Raw genomic sequence first — 22,145 nt, 5'->3', positions numbered from 1 at the left:
TATTTATATAATAAACTGCATACATATTTTTAGTAAACAAACAGATATAGTGTATAAACTCAGAACCAATAACAGATTTCCACATAGTATACAAAGTTAGTAAAGAATATATATATTACATATCAAATAAATACATACAATTTATACATATAAAAATGTTATTTTCAAGTACTCAATAATCAAATATTTTTTAAATATTAATTTTAAGAACATTAAGTTACTGTAAATTGGGCGGGATAAGGACAAAAATGCTTGAAGATGGGATAAGGAGGGGATATTATTATAATGTCTACTAAGTTACATAATACATTTTTAGTTTAAATTTTAAATCTGACAGAGTGATGTTTGTATAATCTATATTTTTAAATTTTGTATTGTACATTGAAAAAGTCCTACGAAAAAAAGCATTTTTAACATACGATGTTTTACTTGTTGGTACATGAAACAGGTGGTACCGTCTACAAATCCTGGCTGGCACATGTATTGTTATTAAACCAAGCAGCTCTGTACAGTCAACCATTCCTGTCACAATTTTGTAAAGCAGTAGTTGGTCCGCACACACTCTGCATTTAAAGCTTTTTTATTTTTTATTGCATTATTATTTCTTCGACAATTTTTATTTTTTTTTTTTAAAGCTTCGAAATAATAATTTTCATTCTAGGCATAGCATAAAATTTGAAATAAGCATCTTGCACCTATTTAAAAAAATATTTGAAATATATAAAGAGTGTTGACTTAATGCATTATGTCAGTATTTCCTCGCTAAAATATAATCTTATGTTATTGCTACAGTCCAGAGTCTGGACCAACGCGAAGTAAGAGAAAACTTAAGTTGTTGTTACATTCCATATTGTCCACCGAGTGTCGGTCAGCGCGGCCTAGCGCCAGTAAATTCCATCTCTTCTAGTAGTGAAAACATTTCATTTCAATATCACGCTAAGCATATTAGTTTAGCACGTTAAATGCTATTGCTATAGTTGCTGTGTTTTTCAAACTCTTGCTTTATAGCTCAGTATTGCTATTTTCACTTATAATTGCTGTTATTATCAACAGTTACATTGTCATAATAATATTATTATAATATTATCACGCTTCACGCTAGTAGACTACATTCGATATCCATTCATTCGATATCCATCTAACGATATGCGATAGCCGGCAAACATTTTTCCTCGCGTTTTGCCCTTACTTAATTTAATAATATGAAAGCATAAATTAAACGTCAACTATGGCATATTTACCTAATTTTTACAGAAAACAGTTAATAAGTCGAAAAAAAATTTCCGTTTGAATAATCTATGGCTCTGGATAGGTAAATAATATTTCTATTCTTCACAGATTTTATTAAAAAATTAAATCAGTTAAGTCGGCGTTCCTTTTTACGTTAACTGGTCGATTCGATATGTTTATAATAATAAATATAAATTTATCATAATTTGTATGTTAGAATACCTGATATTTCACATTCATTTCCATACAAATGCATTTCTTTCTGTGGGGCTACTACAAAAAAATCGGGTTAATCTTTCGAAAGCATAAAATAATTTAAAAAAACTAAATAATCATACAATATTTTTAGTAACGGAATTAAGAGTCGTTCAAATTTTGTTAGTACAACTACAAGCGTCTAAATTAGTACATTTAATTACATTGCTACATTAAGCAATGCTGTCAGTATAAACAGTTTTTGGGGTTGCTTGGTTCATTAAAAACTCCTAACGAGTCATGATACTGGGTAACGCTAACGAATTTCTTTAAATTTACGATTTCCTAACACTCGGTACACGTATGTAAAATTAACTGGAGTAAGTAAAGATGTCTCTGTTTTCCGGTATTCAGATTACACTATTTTCAAGTACATAATGTGGAAATTATTCATTTCAATTAATTCTAATTTCACATTTATTTAAAACATTGGTTATAACCACTGCATAGATAGGTATCTTTTATTATCTGTGATTATAACAAAAACGAAACGTCGCGTCTCGGGATATTTCGAATTCGCTGCAATTAGCAGCACATGTAGCAATATTGTGAATTCAGGGTGCTAATGCTAACTATTTTATTAGACTACCTCTTTGGTGGACAACCAAAGGACCCGCCCGCGTGACAGAGGCCAGAGGCCTTACCGGACTTACCGTGTATGTATATCGTGTAACTGGATCAGTATAAATGACCGGTAAGTATTTGACTGTCAACAGTCTGGTTTAGTTCGCGGCGGTGAATATCTCCGCAGGGTTAATAACATTAGTTACTCGTATAACACATTACATCAAGGACTCATCCACTCATACTGCACGCGAACCATGGCTCGCTTTGAGGTGAGATACTGGAATGTGCGAGTGTCCTTATTATCCTAGACAAGTCATTCGATTGTCAGTGTTTTTTTACGTGGTTTTACATTAATTTATTATATTTAGTGAAAAGAGGTGTACGTATTAGAAAGTGCAATATTTAAAGTGATTTAAAAAACATTTTTTTTAAATACTGTCCGTGTGAAAAATACGGACCTCATTTTTACATAAACCTTTGCTCTAATTTTTGATCGCATAATTATAATTATAAAGGTTTTTTTTAAATAATTAATAGGCTCTATTTAAAAATGTAATTGTTTGTACGTTACTTTAAAACAATAATTAATAGTATGACAAAAATATCTTTATTAACATTAAGTCCATATTTCATTAATTTTCTTTAAATTAGGCACACTTGGAAAACCGATTGCGGTACGTAGTGGGAAAACAACCCTCTCTTATGCGCATCATTGACTGTATTAATTATATTATGACAAACGCCAGTGCTAATTGAAATCTAACTTTTAAAAGTTAAATTTAAATGAAATACTAATTAAAATCATTTGTACTTTTTGTTATACGGCAATATTTTTTTTTTTTAAACCAGCATAATATTGATTTAAGGTAATTTATATGCAAATACAGTTATTTCCACTTTTATATATCTTAAGCTTTTTTATTTTTATTTTCTATTGAATATGTTTTGTAACTTGAATTATAAAACTAACACATTGATTTTATTGGTTGGTTGGAAGAAATTGCCATTTGGCAATATGCCCGCCAATGCACAATTAAAAATATGTACAAAAAGTTAGATAAATTATAAAATATTATTATCTTATAATATATTGTATTATGTACATAATTGTCGGGTGAAAAAACGATATCAACTATTTTTAATTTGGGTGTTTCTGTGCAGTTCGTTGTATACTTCCTACAATCAATTATTACAATACTTCCACATGCGAAACTACCTACTAAACGTATATGGTTTAGGGGTACTCGCTGCTCCATATGCCTACGTAGTTTTGGTATCTTTTCAATAAAATATTGATATTTTTTCCACAGTTATGGAAAGTGAGTATCGTGGTATTGGCACTGGTCGCCCAGAGCTCCGCCCACTGGGACCCTGACGTGGTCCTGCCTCCGTGCAAAGGGCACTCCGAGGGGTACTCTTACCCCACCCCCGCCCTAAAGTTCCACGAGGGCCGCGAGTACGCCGCCCCCGCCCTCCCCGAGCTCGCCCTGGCGCAGCCCGGCCACGGCTACGCCACCTCCGCCGGCCTGTCCAGCTACTCCGCGTACCAGTCCCCCTTGAACTATGTATCGAATCCAGAAGCGTCGTACGCCCGGCCTCCAGCCCTCGCCAAGTACGTGGCACCGGTGCTGCAGAAGTCCTACGTCGCACCCGTGGTCGCCAAGTACGCCGCTCCGTCTTACATCGCCCCCGCCTACTCCACTCCCGTGTATAAGAGCTACGCAGCCCCGGTGTACTCCGCCCCGGCGCCTAAGTATGTGGCTCCCGTACGACAGTACATTGCGCCGGTAGCCAAGTACATCGCGCCTGTCCAACAGTACATTGCGCCGGTAGCCAAGTACATCGCGCCTGTCCAACAGTACATTGCGCCGGAAGCCAAGTACATCGCTCCTGTCCAACAGTACATTGCGCCGGTAACCAAATACGTGGCTCCCGTCCAACAGTACGCCGCTCCGGTCCACCAGTACGCGGCTCCTGTACATCAGTACGCATCTTCTTTAGTACAGAGCTACGCGGCTCCGGTGCAGCAGTACGCAGCTCCAGTGGCTAAGTATATAGCCCCCGTCCAGCAGTATGTGCAAGCTCCGGCGCAAGTCAAGCAAATCGTAGCAGCCCCCGCCCCCGCCCTGGTCACCCAATACATCTCCGCCCCCGTAGCTAAATCTCCACTCATCGTGAACAATATTCACACCAAGCAACCGGACTATTACGTAAGGCTCTTGTGATATTATGTAACGCTACTTCGGTATTGTAACACCAGCTTTAGTCTTTTCCCTATACTTATATAAATACATACGTATATGATTTGCCTGGATAATTCGAGTTAGCATAATAATATATTTCAGGATGATCACCCGAGGTACGCATTCGAGTACGGAGTGAATGACCCACACACCGGCGATATTAAACACCAGAAGGAGGAAAGAGATGGAGATGTCGTAAAGGGTAAGTCCAAAGATATTTTTGAATGCATAGAAATAATTTGGTAAATGAGTATATTTCTAATCACATAATCAACTTTGTGATGTATTTCTGGATTTACATTTGAAAATACAATCGTCATTTCATAAAAAATGCAATTTGGCGATAACATAATATCATATTTAATTATTGGGAAAAAATACTTAATTCTAAGTCTGCCAGTTACTGCCGAATGCATTGCACTAAAAGAGGCTTTAATGGAAGTTATACACCTTGAGATTCCTATGTCAATAATATTTACTGATTCCCTAAGTCTGATCAAAAAGTTGAAATCTGGAATTTATGGTAGTAATGATGGACTAATTTGTGAAATGAAATATCTTATATTTTTTGCGTTCGAGAGAAATTTCAAGGTGACCTTATGTTGGATCCCTTCGCATATCGGAATTTCTGGAAATGAAAGAGTTGGATCACCTAGCAAAGGAAGCATGCCTTCATGGAAGCATCCCTCACTCCTTCAGTCGTCCTATTGATGATTATGTACCAACTATAATTAATAAAATCAGATCTGAGTGGACAATTTTCTGGCAGAATTCCTCGACTGGGTTGTTTTATAAGAGTATTCAATGCTCCATCCCCATTACACCATGGTTTGAAATCGAAAAGCAATCGAAATTGAACATCTCTTTAATATCAAGAATGAGAATAGGACATTGTCTCGTTGCCTCGCATCTATCGAGAATAGGTGTCTTTACTTCGGCAATGTGTCTTTGTGAAAATGACAATGAGACATTAGATCATCTGTTTTTTGACTGTCCCCTCTACGAAAGAAGCGAATTCCTTCAAAATATTTGTGAAGAATATAATACGTTCCCTCTTAACGTAAATTTTTTACTCGCCCAGAATGATTTGGATACTTATTTACTTCTGACTAAATTCTTAAGGACAAATAATACAAATATTTGAATTTGTTAAATATTATTTGCCAAATTTAAATAATAAGACTAATTGAATGTCCCTCTTTACTGTTGGCCCAAAATTTCATGTTATGTTTACGTTTAATTTAGACGGTAATAATATTTTATTGTCACATAACTTTTTCATACTGATTTTAACTACCTCACATTATTTTATATTTTTTCGTGGGTATGGGTTTTTTTTGTCGTTCACTGAAGCGTATATTCTTTAAATTTCTTATTCTTGTTTCTAAGGGCCAAAATCACTCGCAAACGAGTGGAGGCGTATAAAAAATAAAATAAAAAAGTCTGCTAGTGTTAGTACAAAAAGTATATGGGCAAACACATTTTTAAAAATTCGTCGAGTTAAATTAAACAAAATCAACAAATCACCCACTCGTTCGATAATACTTATTATGACATTGTTTATACGCAAACGAAAAATGGATTACATGGGAATATTTAACAACCGTTAATTCAAATAAATTTTGTAAGTGAATACAAAAAAAAACATGAACTATGAATAATAGCTCCATACCTATTCAAAATTTTAAACCCTTTTTTTCTCAATATTTTTCTATTTTATTTCATTGTGATACACTGAAATAAGTATTTATATATTTTGTAAACTTTTCAATCCCAAACAATTGTTCTCGGAAATGAAGTAGAGATCGAACCTCAGGCTTTTAATCTGAAGATTATAACACAACCGCGCAACAAAAACCTAACTAATCACCTAATGCGACATAATTAATGAACATTAAGTTTCTTGAAAATATTTGAAAAATCAATTAAAGTTTGAGCATTTTGCATTACCGGTGGTTTGAATCGAATATAAAACAATTGTTTATAAATATTATTATTTATGTGTTAAATATAATTGAAGAATTGAATTGTGAGTTAACTAACAAGGCTCCGAAAACCTTGTCGTTTTAACCCTTAGAACTCCTTTGGCGGGAGCCACCCCCACGAAATAAAAGTACGCGACAGCTTCTATGACGGGAGTCATCCGCCCGAGCGAATTGTAATGTAAATAACGCGGCAACTTTCTTCATTTTTCCCATAAAATAATACTTTTACTACCGTTTATTGGAGAAAAATTAAATCTTTCTAATTAAAAAAGATAAAATACTTGATAAAACAGACAGAAGTGATTTTTTCCTATTGCAGTCGTAATATGCAAGATGTTACATATTTATGAATATAATATGAGAATTATTGACTTTTATTTGAAATTTATTTCAAAATAAAAGTACAAAATATCAAAACAACAATTGAACAACTTACACGTGCAAAAACATCATTACGTTGATCACTTTTTTTAAAGTTATTGGCTAAGTGTTTGCAGCTACTGATTTATCATAAAAAATACAATTAAACAAATCCTTATTATATGTTTATTTTTAAAATATTGTAAGATCAAAGTATTGATTAATTTTGTTGGAGTTTTTAGGTTTATGAATGCATGACTGACGAGTGAAATAAATAAACTCATCGTGCCAAAAACTCTAAATGCCACAAAATGTATCCAAAGTAAAAGTATCGATCATAACAATGTTTCATCTTTTCCTTTTATAGACAGTATGAATATTATTGAATTTCAACTATTGTTTTATTTTGGACCGCGTTATGTGGTTCTCAAAAGCATTTTATAGAACAAAGGAAAGATTTGTGAGCAAATTCAGGCTAACGTTTATTTCTACTATGTGAAATCTTAACGTAAGTACCTACAAACTTTCTTCTTGGTTAACACAACAATCATAATATTATCTAAGTTTAAATATTCCTTTCAATTTGGTATATCGATCTACATATTTAAACATCGGTTATCTGCATCCACCACAAATACGAATTCGTTTTTTTTTTCATATCGCAGAAAAATATTGTTTTTAGTTTCGAGAAATTTTTCATGGCGCATTTATTCCTACTCCATATAACATTGTTTGTCCTGTAAGGCGGTGGTAGATATTATATTATGATGTATTATTAATAAAATAAATCAATATTCTTATGCCACTAGAATTAAAATTAAAAATTAAACAATCGAGGTTCTTGAGTTGCTTTATTTACATAGGTACTTCCGATATTTAAGCCACATTGCTGTATTCATCTCCCAGTTGATAATTTATCTCAAATGCGTTAGCCAAAATAGATCCTAGTATTGTAAATAGGTAATATGGAATGAACGTATCGCATTAAAAGTGCTTAAATAAAGATATTACACTGCACAACACGAAAAAATTAATCGATAAACACTTTTTAAAAAGATATCTTGATAGCTATCCATTAACCCTTTATGGCACACATATTTTGTCTTGATTTGCGTCTTAAAAACCTAATAAAAAAATTTATTTTTTAAGATAGTAAAACTATTGCATCTGAAAGATCTGAGTAGAAAACTGATCTACCAAAGTATGTTATTACGATACTTTCGACATATTACGAGACTTACACGAAATATTAGAAAATAAAAACCTCAATTCTGATGGTATTTATTTATGACTTATTTCTAGGTGTTCTATAAAGGGTTAATTCAGAACAGTTACATAGTACATGCTATACATATGGTAATAAAATAAACTCATATCATTTAAGAACATAAAACTATTATTTTTTTATTATGTAAAATACTGCCTAACTTTTTAGGACAATATTCTTTGGTGGAGCCTGATGGCAACGTACGCACCGTGGACTACTATGCAGATTGGCAAAGTGGATTCCATGCTACTGTATCCAACAGTAAGGATTCAGCTCACCGGCAGCCCGCAGCGATCCTTCACTGAGCTAGAGTGAAGAGACTAGCAGCCATGCCATATTATCACCATCTTCATTATCTCCATTCGTTATCATTCATTATCTTCGTCCATTGACAAAGAGCTTTAATTAATGCGTGTTATTATGCTGTACCTCCAATACTCGCAGGATTGTCATGCACAAACCTAAAAACTAATATAAAATTACAAATACAATCTCTCTAATAGAGATAAGAAAAAGATATTATGTCGTATTACTGGTAACACATTTTTTAGTTATATTTTCGACTTGTAGAGTCATTATTATAATAATTAATTTGTCAAAACAGCTGCTAAATTTTATTATGCGTACCTTCTCATTACACATTTATAAAAATTAAAACCTGAGAGAATTGGAAATAAAACATCAGACGTTAGACTAACATTTACTTTTTTTTTGTAATTCCGCAATCCTTCAACGAAATATTTCAAGTTAAGTCATTTATTTTTTTTATTTGCTGAATAGTGAATTTATTTTAGAGAATAAAATGAAATGTCAGAAACGAAAGTTAATTCGATACGATTTTCGAAAAATTGAATTATTTTTACCGTGCGTCTTTTTTAAGTATTTGAAAAATATTTTGTAAACCGTAGGATAATGCGTAAAATAAACTTATAGGTCAGAAAAAGATTATAACATAATCTAATTTGATTTTTATTTTCTGTTTAACACTTCTAAAGCTACAATCTGCAGTATTTTACCTTTTATAGCTAGTATCTACTATAAGTCAAATTTTCAAACTTTCATACAGCAAAAACTGCTCTTAAATTTCATTACTCATTAACTCAAAACGCCTACCAATAAAAAACAGGCAATCGTTGCAACACAAACAAATAATGTGATCTTAATAAAATTTATGCTCCAGTTAGCTATATTTTTATTGTACACGTAAAACACATCAAAACAAGAAACGCAATAACCTTCGAAAAAGTTCCACAAATTACGTGTTACCAGAACTCATTATAAATTTATCAAGTAATTAATAAAATCCTTCAAAAGGTAACATTTATTTATTTAAATTGAGTAAATTGATTTTATTAAAACTTGGTGTTATATAATTGAGTCTTTACTTTCGTGTTTTTTATTATTAATTTATTAGTCACTTCAAAGTTACCATTAGTTATAAATACATGTAATAATACAATATTGTACAGGTCATGGAGTTATACTCTCATTTAAGAATTTCTCAACATACTAACCAAACGACAGCTACTCGTATATTCAAGTGGAATAATTATGCGATGGGTTAAAATATAATATTTTTGTTAATAATTTTAATGAAATTCGATTTTTCTAATGTATTTTCTGTTTACAATCCATTTTAGGTTAATATATAATTGTGATTTGAGCGTATTTATTGTTTTATTTGTATATAAACCATACAATTATATATTTACATACAATAAAAAAATACACAAAATTAAATCATGTTTAACATTTACTTTTCCATGAGATGTGTTTGAAAATCAAATCTACGAAAAAAAAATATGAATGACCCCACTCTATCAAAATACTATAAGCATGGTTTAAATGGAGCACGAAATAGGTTCAAATTAATGTCAAGTACCTGTTAACATTTTAAGACTGGAAGATCTTTAGGTACGTTTTTAATGTCCCTAAATTTACTTACCTTAAATATCGAGGAAGGATAAAAAAAATACTGTTTTTTGTTACAATTTACTGGTCAAAATATGATCTGCCGATCCATACGAAATGCTCAATAGCATAGCAAGCTCTCGGCTTGGTACACATCGATTTTTCAACACGATTTGCTTTGCCGATTCGATGTTTTCTTCGGTAACTGACGTTGGGCGTCCAGTATGTTCATCATCGTTCACGAACGTCTTAGAACCTCTTATACCATTGATTCTCCAAAGGCTTTATTCAACATTTTCAATGATTCGGCACTTGAAATTTCATTAGCAACACAAAATTTGAGGCACCCTCGTTGTTACATTTTTTTACCCATTGTAAAAATCCCCACACAACAGTTTTTTGACTCACTCAAACAGACGCTGACAGAATACCGAACATCCGATCGCCGTCAAACTTTGACAAATTGTACTGAATGTACAAAAAAATACCGATTGTTGGAGCGCGGGCATTTCAAATTAGAATTTTCTGTTTATTTTTTATCATATGGTATATTATATTGAAAAATCGAGTCATTGCAATTGCAAATATCAATTACCAGACTGTATAATGTAAAAACGAATATCGTTCAATTTTGTACAAAGTTGAAGTATTTGAATAAAGGAAAGAAGCACGGAAATGGACCTACCTTTGATCGATGAGGATGTTCTTTAATATTGGTGCACTGGATGATGAAAGTCCACTATGAATTATTTATCGATTTACGATAACAACGTTAACATGGACGCGTGACGATTCCAAGAATTCTTATTAATGTGATGTAATGTCATTTCATATTTTGTTCCCAATCCAAATATTCCAATTTTGTACCTTCTCCTAAAGCTAGGGTTTCCTAGGACAGCGGTGCCCGTATCTTTACGGCCGTAGTGAACGGTGATGCGGTGGACAGCCGTCGTAACGGTGACTAGAGAGTTGTTTCCTAGGAAAACGGTGTTGATAACACCGTTCAAAAATAAAACCACTCTCTAGCAACCTCTACGACGGCTGTCCACCGCATCACCGTTCACTACGGCCGTAAAGATACGGGCACCGCTGTCCTAGGAAACCCTAGCTTAAGGTATGTACCATTTCAAGACACAATGAGGCATTTTGGTTTCGAATTAAATGTCAAGATCACGTCAAAACCCGGCTGGCAGTTGAAGAACGACTTAATACGTGTTGGGTATGACAGCGTTTGGGCAAGAGTTGAGTGTCATAATTTGAGAAGGCTCAGGGTGCGTCTATGTGTATTAACAGGTCGATGGTTTTATTTAAGAACACCGAATCTGCTTCTATGGTTACATAAAAGCATTATTAAGTAAAGTTTTGTAAGTAGGTTTACTTAATAATGTTTAATCTTAAGAAGAAACACGGTCTGACTTTTCTTCACACAAACGTATTCCCATATTTCCTCCCTGGATTATGGCACTAGAGCAGTGATTTTTTACACAAAGGTATTTGGAAATTGGCATGTCCCTATTGTAAAAAGTTTACATGTACATATTAAACACAGTGGTATGGTAGTAGAGCAGTGATTTTTACACACTAGATATTTACCATTACCGTGTCCTTATTTTGTTTTGTTTTTTGAAAAATTATTTACTATGGGAACTAGAACCATCCAAAAACCCGTAAAAAAAAGCCCAGTTTTATCTGGTATCATTGGACGCGCGGAGTACAAATATGATGTATTTTAGTTAGGCATAGAAGATCCGACATGCAGTTGTCTCTTTTGCACCGTATCAGGGAGGCATCTGTAAGACAGTGACAGAAAAACAATATTCAAATACCTATTTATTAAAATTCCCTGTCACTGCATATCCTCACAATTTATGTAAACCAAAACACAAAAATTAAACTTTCGATTGTGTTTATTTAATCTATATATGAGTATAAACTCAAATCTAGCAATAGCAAAGCATTGCCGGGTTCAGCTCGTATTTCATAAAAGTGGATTTTTCTGCTTTCATATTCATTTATTTATTTTACATTGTTTTTTTTATTTTTTATACATAATAATGTGAAAAAAATAATAAATTCCCCGTGCCGAGGGAAATATTTTACAAAATGTGAAAAATGCCTTAAATTAGCTATTTAACAAAGTTAACATAATAATAACAACAAAAAAAACGTAATTAATCTAATTAACCTAATTATCATGAACATAAAAAACAATAAAAAACTAAAATAATCATAAAAAACATAACCAATTTATATAGACCAATAGAACAAATTTCATAAACACTACACACATTTAAACCTTTATTGTATCTTTAAAGTGTTGGGATCAGGAGGGATATTATATACTCTTTGTGAGCCAGTCAGGAACTTCCTAATCAGGAAATCCACTCAAAACCTAAGCTGATACCAGGGAGATTGCTCTGTATCCCTTACATGACCTGATAGCTATTTTTCTTTGAATGGAGTCCATTTTTCCTATGGTTGACTTTCTTCTTACTTAGACTTTACATACTTATACAACACCTTTTGTTTGCAAATCTACGCAAGTATCCCAAAACGTTGTGTCGCGCGCGTCAAGATCGACTACTGGTTTGACTTCCCTGTAAACCACGTGTCAGACCTTAAATCGCACGCAGGCACCTGACACGTACTGAGTCGAATTTTGGAAATATCTTACAAAATAGTAGGCAATGGGTAGATTCAATAATAAACACAATATGTTCAAGATTAATTTTACATTATTTATAATATACCTACACAGTGCACAAAAAGAACAAACTTACATTGCTAAAATTTATCAAAACTAAGTAAAAAGAAGTATTCATTTCTGATATTCATGTATTTCATTCTCGTTATAAAGCCGTGAGTTTCTTGTTGGTTAAAAGATGACACCACCTTTAAACTATGTGATAATGATATTGCAAATTTTTTTTTTTTTTTTTTTTAAAAAGAAATATTTGCGTTCTTATGATTTACCCAAATATTTAATTTTGAGGGCCATTTTCAACGAGTTGTAAATAACTCATTATTAGAAAATGGAATCAAGTTGGGGTAGAGTGGGATTCGAACCACGGACCTTTGGTCTGTGAGTCCGAGACACTAGCCACGGGACCACACAAATTAAATGTAAATTGAAATAAATTTGAGTTCAGGAGAACAAAAAACATTTGATATATTGCAACAACAGAGAAGGAGAACATTTTAGAGAAGAAAATATGGAAGTCTAGTCAAAATCCTGTCATCGGGTGGTTTAATGTTTTGTATATCTATTGTAGAATGGTTAACTTTTTCCATTCCAGAAATCCAGTAATTTTCTACCAACATTTGGACAAACTCAAAATATTGTTAAAAAATGCTATTTTAAACAATGGTGAGTCACATCTTGCGACGGTTTGCAGCAGACTGCTGCACATTTCAACTTGCAACTTGATGCATGTCACAAATGCATATTAGGCAGGTAATGTATTCAATTCAACTCAATTTCCAAACTTAATTTGAATCATAGATCATCAGAAGTGATGCATTCCAATCAACATTTTTTGTACCCTGAGCTTATGTTGGATTTTTGTTTAATTTAGTCTATTGGACCAAATGAAAAGCTCAGCTTGGCAGCTTTACGTTTTGAAAAAAAACAGATTATAGATAAGATTCAATATACATAAATACGTTATTAACTCATTCAAGCAGGGGACGTTTCAACCCTGTTCTGTCCGGGGGAAATTAACCAGAAGGAACTAATAACACATTAGCTCCAGAAAACTTGCAGCTTGGACACTTATAATTTGGATTATCAAGTTTGTTAGCCTGAAAAAAACAAGGTAAGTATGAAAATTGTATTATAAAGAACCAGCAAAAAATATACAAAATAACTATCCATAAATTATTCAATAAAATAGACAAAATATTTTAGTCAATGTCTGAATAATGTCCAAATATTTCAATTTCATCATCATAATCATTCCCTTTCAGTACCTAATGGTGCATAGGGCACTGCATCGGTACTCCAATCGCAGCATATCTTGATCATTTTTGTTACATGAAGGTAAGATAATCAGTCTTACGCTTCAGATACCAGTCCAGAGACTATGAAATATTCTAGTGTAAAAACACCCTTTTAAATAAATATTTTATATCACCATATTGGGAATTGAACCAGAGACCTCTTGCATGGTAGGCACACACGCTGACCATTACACCACAAGGCCGACTACAAAATGATCACTTTTTGATTGCTACAAAAACCATAAATACTGTTTTCAAATTAATGCTGTATTGATATGGCGGCTATTGAACTCTCATTGGCTGTAAAATTGTATTGCAATGAAGAAAAATAAAGGAAACATTATTACTGTTATGGTGTACCCCGTGTTACACTGTTCTCCACCTGACCCTACATAATAAAATATAATAAATTACCTGTATACAAAAATGACAAAAGATGTGTTCACAGCCCATGTAATGTGGAATGATAGGATTATTACCACATTCAGCACATTTCGTAGTATGTTTCAAAACGGGTACAATTATACTGTTCAAATTTGAAGAAGTAAAAGTATTCCTTCTTCTGAATATATTTAAAGACCTCTCTTTAAGTACTCTACGTACAATTGATGTATTTAATAACGGTGCTGCAAATCCTAACATTTCCTAAAATCATAAGATTAATCAAAAATGTGTCTTCAATATGTGTGTATATATTATGTAAATGAAATTTGGATGCAACTTACAATGAAACTATGCCAAAGTAATTCCCTTGTCCAAGCGTAATCTGTGAATCTATTACTTATACTTTTTTCAGTTGCTACTTCTAAATTCAAAATGTAGTCTATCAATGCTGGACACTTTCCGGTTTGAAGGAACCTCAGCAGATTCATGAAATCTCCGATTATTTGGAATTTCTCAAGTGCATCCAGAAAACTTTGCACATTCCTACTAGTTGTGTAGCTTAATTGCATGCGATCTTTAACATACTTCAGTAAAATTGTGTAGCAGTAAAACCAACGTAATTTTGCTTTAGAGACAAGATTCTTATCATACTTCAAAGAGAGCATCTGTTGTCCAAATGTACTGCAATTTTTATAAACAGAATACTTGAAAATTAATGTTTTGAGCAAAAGATCCAATTCAGGTACTACTGGTGTCAGAAGTCCAGGCTGAAAGAAAATATTATTTTAATGCTTAAAGGGTCAAAATAATACAGTTTTCATCAATTAAAATGCATATTATATAAAAACAAGTCCTATGGCATGAAATGCACTCCCAACAGAAGTGCCAACAATATGAGTGAAGTGATATTTTGTTTAAAACTTAGAACCCTCCTGTTCTCAAAATCATTTGCACAAATCCTTAGCATGTAATGACAAAATAAATTATTTTACTTAAACGCATTTTTTTATATATATATATTTGGACCCCTGTATTTAGTAGCCTTACGTGTCATGTACAAGGCTAAGGTACTCGGAAAAAAACGTTTTTGTTTGTCTTGGAAATGGGATGTTCGATCACTGATTTTGGTTTATAACCTTTATGAGTCCAATCACCATTGTTGCAAAGTTCAAGAACAATGGCGCGTGATAGCTACTTTTAACTACAGTGTGGATATCTGTTAAGGATATTCCATCTTTCCTGCATTCTGCTTCAAGATTATGGCGTTGCAAAAATAAATGCATGTAAATTTAAATAAAAATTCATTCAATTCTATAGACATTCATTGTTATAAAGCAACTTTGATTAAGAAAATATCAGTATAGGTTATCCATAATAAAAATAATAAATAACAAACCGAAAAATACTTAGAAGTTTCCAACAGTTGGCCTTTAAGAAGATCAATTACTTCATAATCAAGCTGTAGAGCATCAAGCTGAAACAGTAGGTATTATAATTATTAATTGTTAAAAGATCACATAATTTCATCATCATTCTCTTATCCACACTGCATTAGTACTCTAATTGCAGAGTATCATCGAGCATTCGTAATATTCATGAAGGCAAGGTGATCAGTCAGACGCTTCAAGCGTCCATGGACTATTATAATATATAATCTATTGAATAAATACTTAACGAAATCGTACCCAGGACATCAGCCAAAAAAATAATAAAGTACATCACGAGGCGGATGTATGTGTATAATTTACAAACACAAATAACAACTTTTATAATACTAATATAGTATACTATCTGTCCAGGCGGATGAAGACTACAGTTATGTGTGAAATGGAACCAGAATCTGGACGAGTATTTTCGACTAGATAGCTGCTCTCAGGCAAAAATACTAAATAAGGAAATCGAGTGGAGATAAGCCTGCCACGTTTTGAAGTGGTTAGCGCATTTGCCTACCATTCTTGAGGTCCTAGGTTCGACTCCAGGCAAGGGGGACTAGAAATATTGATTAGTTTAAATAAAGGTTGTTTAAACTGCAGTATTTCATTGTTTCTGAACAGACACCTGAAACGTAGGACTAATAACCTTTACCTTTATGTAACAGATGCTAAAAAACGATAGGTTTACAAATGCAGTACCCTATGCACTACTGGGTGTGGAAGGGGGAAGATGTTACTTAAGTAGTTCAATTTAATATTTAGTAGAAAAATTGCAACTCTTAATTAAAATTATTTTAGATTTTAGGCAAGCCCGTTTTTTTATTATTTAGTTATGACACTATTTTATCAAAAGTGCGAAATACTTGTTAAAACAGAGATGGAGAATATTTCCTTGGGGAAATTATTTATGTTCGTCTGGGCATTTACAGGGCTTATGAACTGTCGTTGGCTGGTATAAGTGATCACTTTACACACTGTTTAACATTCACCATTCTGCCTTCACTGAACAACTTTTCAACTCATCAATCTGTTAATTTTTGTGAAGGGAAAGAGCTGAAGCCTTTTGTGTGAGATTCATCTGGATTATTTTACCTACTAAGCCAGAATATACTTTTTAATTTTATATTTCTTTTTGGACTAGTTGGTCGAACAAAAAATATTTTGAGTAAGTATCACTCACGAAATAATTTTCTTTTTTTAAACATATTACAACAGAGATGAAGAACATTTTAGAGAAGGGAATATAGAAATCTAGGCACATACAGGGCTTATGACCTGTCATTGGCTGGTTGAAGTAGCCCCTTGTATAGGTACATACCACTCATTATCATACCTATCATGCCCCTGTTTAAAAATAATGATATTTCAAAAATAATATTTTGACATGAGATCAAATTTTCTGTTCAATGAATGTACAAAATTGTGTAATAAATTTAAATTTTTCTATATTATTGGTCAACGAGTCACCCATCTCAAAACATCTGAATTTGAACGTGTTATGGTCTGATATTCATTTACGATGCTGAATGAACCACAAACACAGTTGCAGGTTTTAGTAAACATTTACGGTGGAAGTGTAAATAAACATGTTTTACCTGGGTTACACGCGGAACATAATTACTAGAAAACATATTTCTTATAAACACCGAAATATATTGATACACGTTTTTTGGAAATAGTGCCAGATAAATCATGCACTGGACATTCAGTGTATACAATTGTCAATGTTTCAAAATAAAGTACGCATATTCCAAATATTAATTTGATTTACGTTACGTATGAAATTTGTGATTTTACATTTAACAAAGGCAGGTTTGACATTTGACAAGGGTTTGACTACAAATTATACTCTTATTTTCACTCAGTTTGACGTTAGTTTTGACAGTTCGATTTTATTGTGTCTTATACTATAAAACGGTATGTAATCTGTGTGTTCGGTCCGAGCAGAGATTATAGAGGTCTGAAGTCTCACATAAACATAATTAATACTCGAGACTCGTTCCGATACACATAGTGATCCGTGAATATCAAGGAATGGGAAATCCCATTTTAATATGACTAAATTTACAATTGTAACCCAATTCAATGATTACCAAGGTCATTTCTACATTTCTAGTAATTAAAAAGTAAAGCACAATTTACATTTTTTTGAAGAAAATCAACATAAATGCAAAAAAGTGGGCAAAATTGGACGGTTTCGTGGTACTTCATGGTAAAAAAAACATGTAGAAATATAAGAGAAATTTGCAGTAAAAAATATCTAAACATATTATTTCAATGAATTTTTTAAAGTTCCCTGCGTAGTAATGTGATTATATTATTTTCTATACATCCCTGTCAATACATCTTTAATCTTTTATCTGAGGCCCAAATCGCGAACATGTCGCCCAGAGACAATGTAGAACTACAGAGACAATGTAGAACTATGACTATGTCGCTAACCTCTTATGTTGTCTACAATGTCCACTGTAAATGTACAATGTACACCAACTTAATAGGTTTTAAAAAACAAACGTTCTTGAAAAGGCTGGCTGTCGCGCCAAATTGTTTTATGTATTTATATCACAATAAAATCTTGTTTAAATGTAAAGAAATTAATTAGCTTTACGTACTTTTAAAACCCAGACCATTTGCATCTTAAAAATAGTATTAAATTCTAAAACCATGGTTCATTCCCCGCAAATTGGAGCTTCTGACGCGAAAAGTGGTAAAACGTCGAAAGCTAAAATGGCGTCCTCGCAGCCTACATCCGTCGTCGATACGAGGGCAGAATTAGCCGAATTAGTTAAAAGAAAAGCTGAAATAGCGGTAAATGCTTTTTATGTTAATCGTATTAACGATTTGTTACGGGTCCGAATCTTCATCATTCTTCTGCTCTATCGTCATGACCCAATAATGCCCGAAAATACTATCATTTGACAGTGGCTGCTGTTCTGTTTAGTGGTTCCTTATATCGTTATTATCTCACTTAGGTTTTAAATTCAGCCGTTCTGCTGCAACCGGTCAACCTAACACGTCTACGCTTTCAAAACTTGATATTTAGCGACACTTCGAATACACAAATGGAAATGTCATGTCAAGTCGTTTTGCCATTCCAATGTAAAAAAGTCCCGAGATAAAATCTGATATTGTCACCAATCTACTCTTCATATTTTTCATACAACCCTTACCTGTATCCAATAGCGCATAGGGCAATATCTCAGTACACCAATTGCGATGGGTCTCATTGAGGGCATTGTGATTTGTCTAGTCTCTTCAAAGTGACCCACATATGTTGGACCTGCTCCGACGTTTTATCTGCCGTTGCAGGGGCCATCTTCAGGGCAAACTATAAACTGCATATATTACGGTTATGTAATAACGAAATATTTTGGTATCACATCCGTTACGGGTGTTCAGACCTTTTATGAGCAGATTTCTAGAGGTATTGTAACTTTGTGTTTGGCCTACCAGAGTATTCTGATGATGCCTTATCGCGTATGCACATGGATATTTTTTGTATTATATAATTAGTACTAACATTTTCTTTGTACTTGTATTTTAGTTTTGAAGCTGCAAAGATGTACTTTTGTCTAATTATTATTTTTAGACTGTTGTGTAACGAATAAGAAAGCTTTTAAATATTTAGATTTGCTGCGCAGTAAAATTTCTTTTAAAAGAAATACTTATTTCATGTTCTTGAAATATGTCGTTTGTTTCGGCGGCTTAAATTTTAAACAGGCGCATCTTAGCGCCGGCCATTTGATTCATAACAAACTAATTGTTCTCCTGTTTAAAAGGGGAACACATTGAAATCTCAGTTAGATGGATCAAACAGTCAGTTAGAACAGTGAAGAGTGTTACTCCCGCCGTTGCCCCGCAGGGGTAGACGGAAAGGATAGAACGCCGTATCACTCGCAGAATACGGACCTCACTTCCTTTACTTTCATACGTCTTATCTTCGCAGTTCACTTCCAGTTACATTATTCTTAACATCTACGCCATGTTTGTTATGCCCGCCCGAAAAAAAGACTGTTGTACTACTAAATCTGTCAGAAAAATAAAGTAAAATTGAATCAAGTGATTTTTCAACTTAGACGTCTGGCGAGTTCCACAACCAAAAAGACGAAACAATGGGGCAGACAAGATTTTGGGTGTAGAGTATATTATACAAAACTAAGGTACCCATGTTTTATAGGAAATTGAAGTCCTGTTGCCTCTGTTTTTGTAATATAAAATGCAAGCAACATACATGTCATAATTTTTTTTAGGTCGTGACTAAAAAACTTTTTTTGGATTGGAAACTTGATTAGGATAATACGCACTGGCTGTCCTAACAAAAATGAACCTTTTTCATTATGTGTTTAATATATTAGTCCTCTGTTTAGGAGACGCTTGCTAACTTGGAGAGACAGATATACGCCTTCGAAGGATCATATTTAGAAGATACCCAACTATATGGAAACATTATCCGAGGATGGGACAGATATCTCACAACCAATAAGAGTGCTAACCCCAAGGCTGACAAAAGGAATAGAAAATTCAAAGAAGCAGAAAGGCTCTTCTCTAAATCATCCATCACATCTATGGCGGTATATAAGAAAATTATATATTTCTAGAATCACCCGCTGTCATTAATACTATTTTATTTTTTGTTAGTGAAATTTTTAAGGTTTTTTTTCATTTTCTAGGCTGTCAGCGGACTGGTTGATACAGCGGAAGCAAAAAGTGAGTATGCATACTTCATACATAAATGAAATATCCTCAATATTATATTTGATTAATTACCGTTTTTGGTGGTCCCTTAAAAAGTGTTTATTTATTATCTTTTGTTTTCAAAATAAATAAAAAATTGAGAATGCTCTATTTTGAAGACATTAGACAATTTTTTTTTTTTACTGTTATTTTATACTCTGTTTATATTAGATATAAAATATTTTGTTTCACAATTATGTAAAATTTATATTTGATGTTTATAAATGGCACCATTTAATACACTTCTAATGCTGTCCCTGAGTGCAAAACACAAATTTAGGTGTTATTTATTTTTTCCAGTTGAACGAAACAGTGAAACTGAATCGCAAACTAACGAAGACTCATCAGACACTCAAATTGGATCCGCATCTAATCACTTGACACATAATACAATATCAAGCAATAATCACACTACTGTTGCTCATAACACTACTGACGTGCATTTATCAACACCGCACAAAAATACTGGAAAACATCATACACATAATGGAACTCCTAGTATAGACAAAGGTATCATTAATCAGAATACGTCTGCTTCGAAGTATAATTCTACACCCAAGACACCATCAGCGAGCATGAATCTGCCGAAGTCACCCGGCAATGAAAAGTTGCTCTCTGTAGTAGATGGCAGGCCTGGAACTCCCAAAGAAAAAGAACAGGCATTAGGTTTAGGTTTATTAAGCAAACAAGATACATCCAGTAATAAATTAAAAACACCAAGTTCGGGATCAAGCGCCAAAAAAAATAATAACAAAAAAGCCAGACATAGGTAATCTGAGAATTTATTTTTAAAAATCATAAGAAATAAAGCACTCGTAGGTATTGTTAGTAAAGCGAACCCCCGTAATTCTATCACTATATATATATATATATACCCCTCTATCAGTAATTCGGTTAACCTTCATTTTGCATTGGCTAATAACTTCTCTGTTCAGTCCTCGAGTAAATTTATTGTCTGACAGTGTTTAAAGTATGTCCAGGGCAAATATTGGAATAAACCCACAAAAAAAAATGAATATAAATGTGTATATCTATATTGAAGAGTTTATCGAGAAATTCATAAAGCTGGTGACTTGTCATTAGCTTGTTACACTTCTCATGTAATACAATTAATAAAGACTGAAAATTTTCATTGTTTATTTTACAGATCTGTTGTTCTTTTATTTTAACAATAACCGTTTCTTTTTTTACAGAGATAATTAAATATGCTAAAAGGTTTGCAATTTTATATTGTGTGAAAAAATTATGCTCAAAATACCATTCAAATTAAATTATAATCAAAAAATCCCTCGAGCAAAAACTTTAAATCAGCAGTTTGGTAAGATAATAGTAAGAGATTGGGATCATGGCAAGATGAAATGAAAATATTTTATTTATTATTCATTTTAAAACTGCTAAGTTTCATAATATATATTTAAATACATAAAATGACTATATTCAGTTATTTCATGGATAATGTTCATTGCGTTTATTTTATAAAATTGTCAAATTTCACAAAAAATATATTTGCTGTCGAGTGATGTAATATTTATGTATTTATATAATTTTTATGTGCTTGCGTAACAATGAGCGTAATTTTTTCATGAAAATTGCGCTATATAAAGCAGCCAAATATTATTTGGTGTGATTCTAAAGTCTGTTCATTATTTCAAGAATTTACAAATAAACAAACCAGCCGCGTGAAATCAGACGGAAAATAGCCTATTTCACAAATATCATCTTAATCTAAACGGCACAGTGAAATTTTAGTGGATATTTATTAGATTCATTTGTACCT

The 22,145-nt window shown here is 32.9% G+C and overlaps 3 protein-coding genes across 3 annotated transcripts; 2 read left to right on the top strand and 1 right to left on the bottom strand.

Moving 5' to 3' along the window:
* The first annotated feature begins 2,216 nt into the window (after positions 1 to 2,216).
* On the top strand, positions 2,217 to 9,575 carry LOC148278905 (uncharacterized). The gene is made up of 4 exons (XM_088230713.1): positions 2,217 to 2,321; positions 3,363 to 4,262; positions 4,398 to 4,497; positions 8,076 to 9,575. The coding sequence occupies exons 1-4, from the start codon at positions 2,307 to 2,309 to the stop codon at positions 8,210 to 8,212; spliced, it is 1,152 nt and encodes a 383-aa protein (XP_088086839.1). The 5' UTR covers positions 2,217 to 2,306; the 3' UTR covers positions 8,213 to 9,575.
* A 2,960-nt stretch (positions 9,576 to 12,535) lies between these two features.
* Positions 12,536 to 17,533, bottom strand: Pex2 (peroxisomal biogenesis factor 2). Its single transcript, XM_088230716.1, has 5 exons — positions 17,230 to 17,533; positions 15,598 to 15,675; positions 14,543 to 14,968; positions 14,232 to 14,462; positions 12,536 to 13,619 (listed from the first exon to the last, which is right to left on the bottom strand). Exons 1-5 carry the CDS (start codon positions 17,326 to 17,328, stop codon positions 13,536 to 13,538), a joined length of 918 nt encoding a protein of 305 aa, XP_088086842.1. The 5' UTR covers positions 17,329 to 17,533; the 3' UTR covers positions 12,536 to 13,535.
* Positions 17,534 to 18,086: 553 nt separating this feature from the next.
* Eaf6 (chromatin modification-related protein EAF6/MEAF6) lies at positions 18,087 to 21,516 on the top strand. Its single transcript, XM_088230721.1, has 4 exons — positions 18,087 to 18,442; positions 20,002 to 20,205; positions 20,305 to 20,341; positions 20,669 to 21,516. Exons 1-4 carry the CDS (start codon positions 18,299 to 18,301, stop codon positions 21,139 to 21,141), a joined length of 858 nt encoding a protein of 285 aa, XP_088086847.1. The 5' UTR covers positions 18,087 to 18,298; the 3' UTR covers positions 21,142 to 21,516.
* Positions 21,517 to 22,145: the final 629 nt, after the last annotated feature.

Source organism: Micrasema longulum, unplaced genomic scaffold, assembly GCF_059751315.1.
Source record: "Micrasema longulum isolate JH-2025_06_02 unplaced genomic scaffold, ASM5975131v1 h1tg000811l, whole genome shotgun sequence".
NCBI classification, from domain to species: Eukaryota; Metazoa; Arthropoda; class Insecta; order Trichoptera; family Brachycentridae; genus Micrasema; species Micrasema longulum.
The sequence above is the reverse complement of the archived record's forward strand: the minus strand, read 5'-3'. Positions and strand labels throughout refer to the sequence as shown.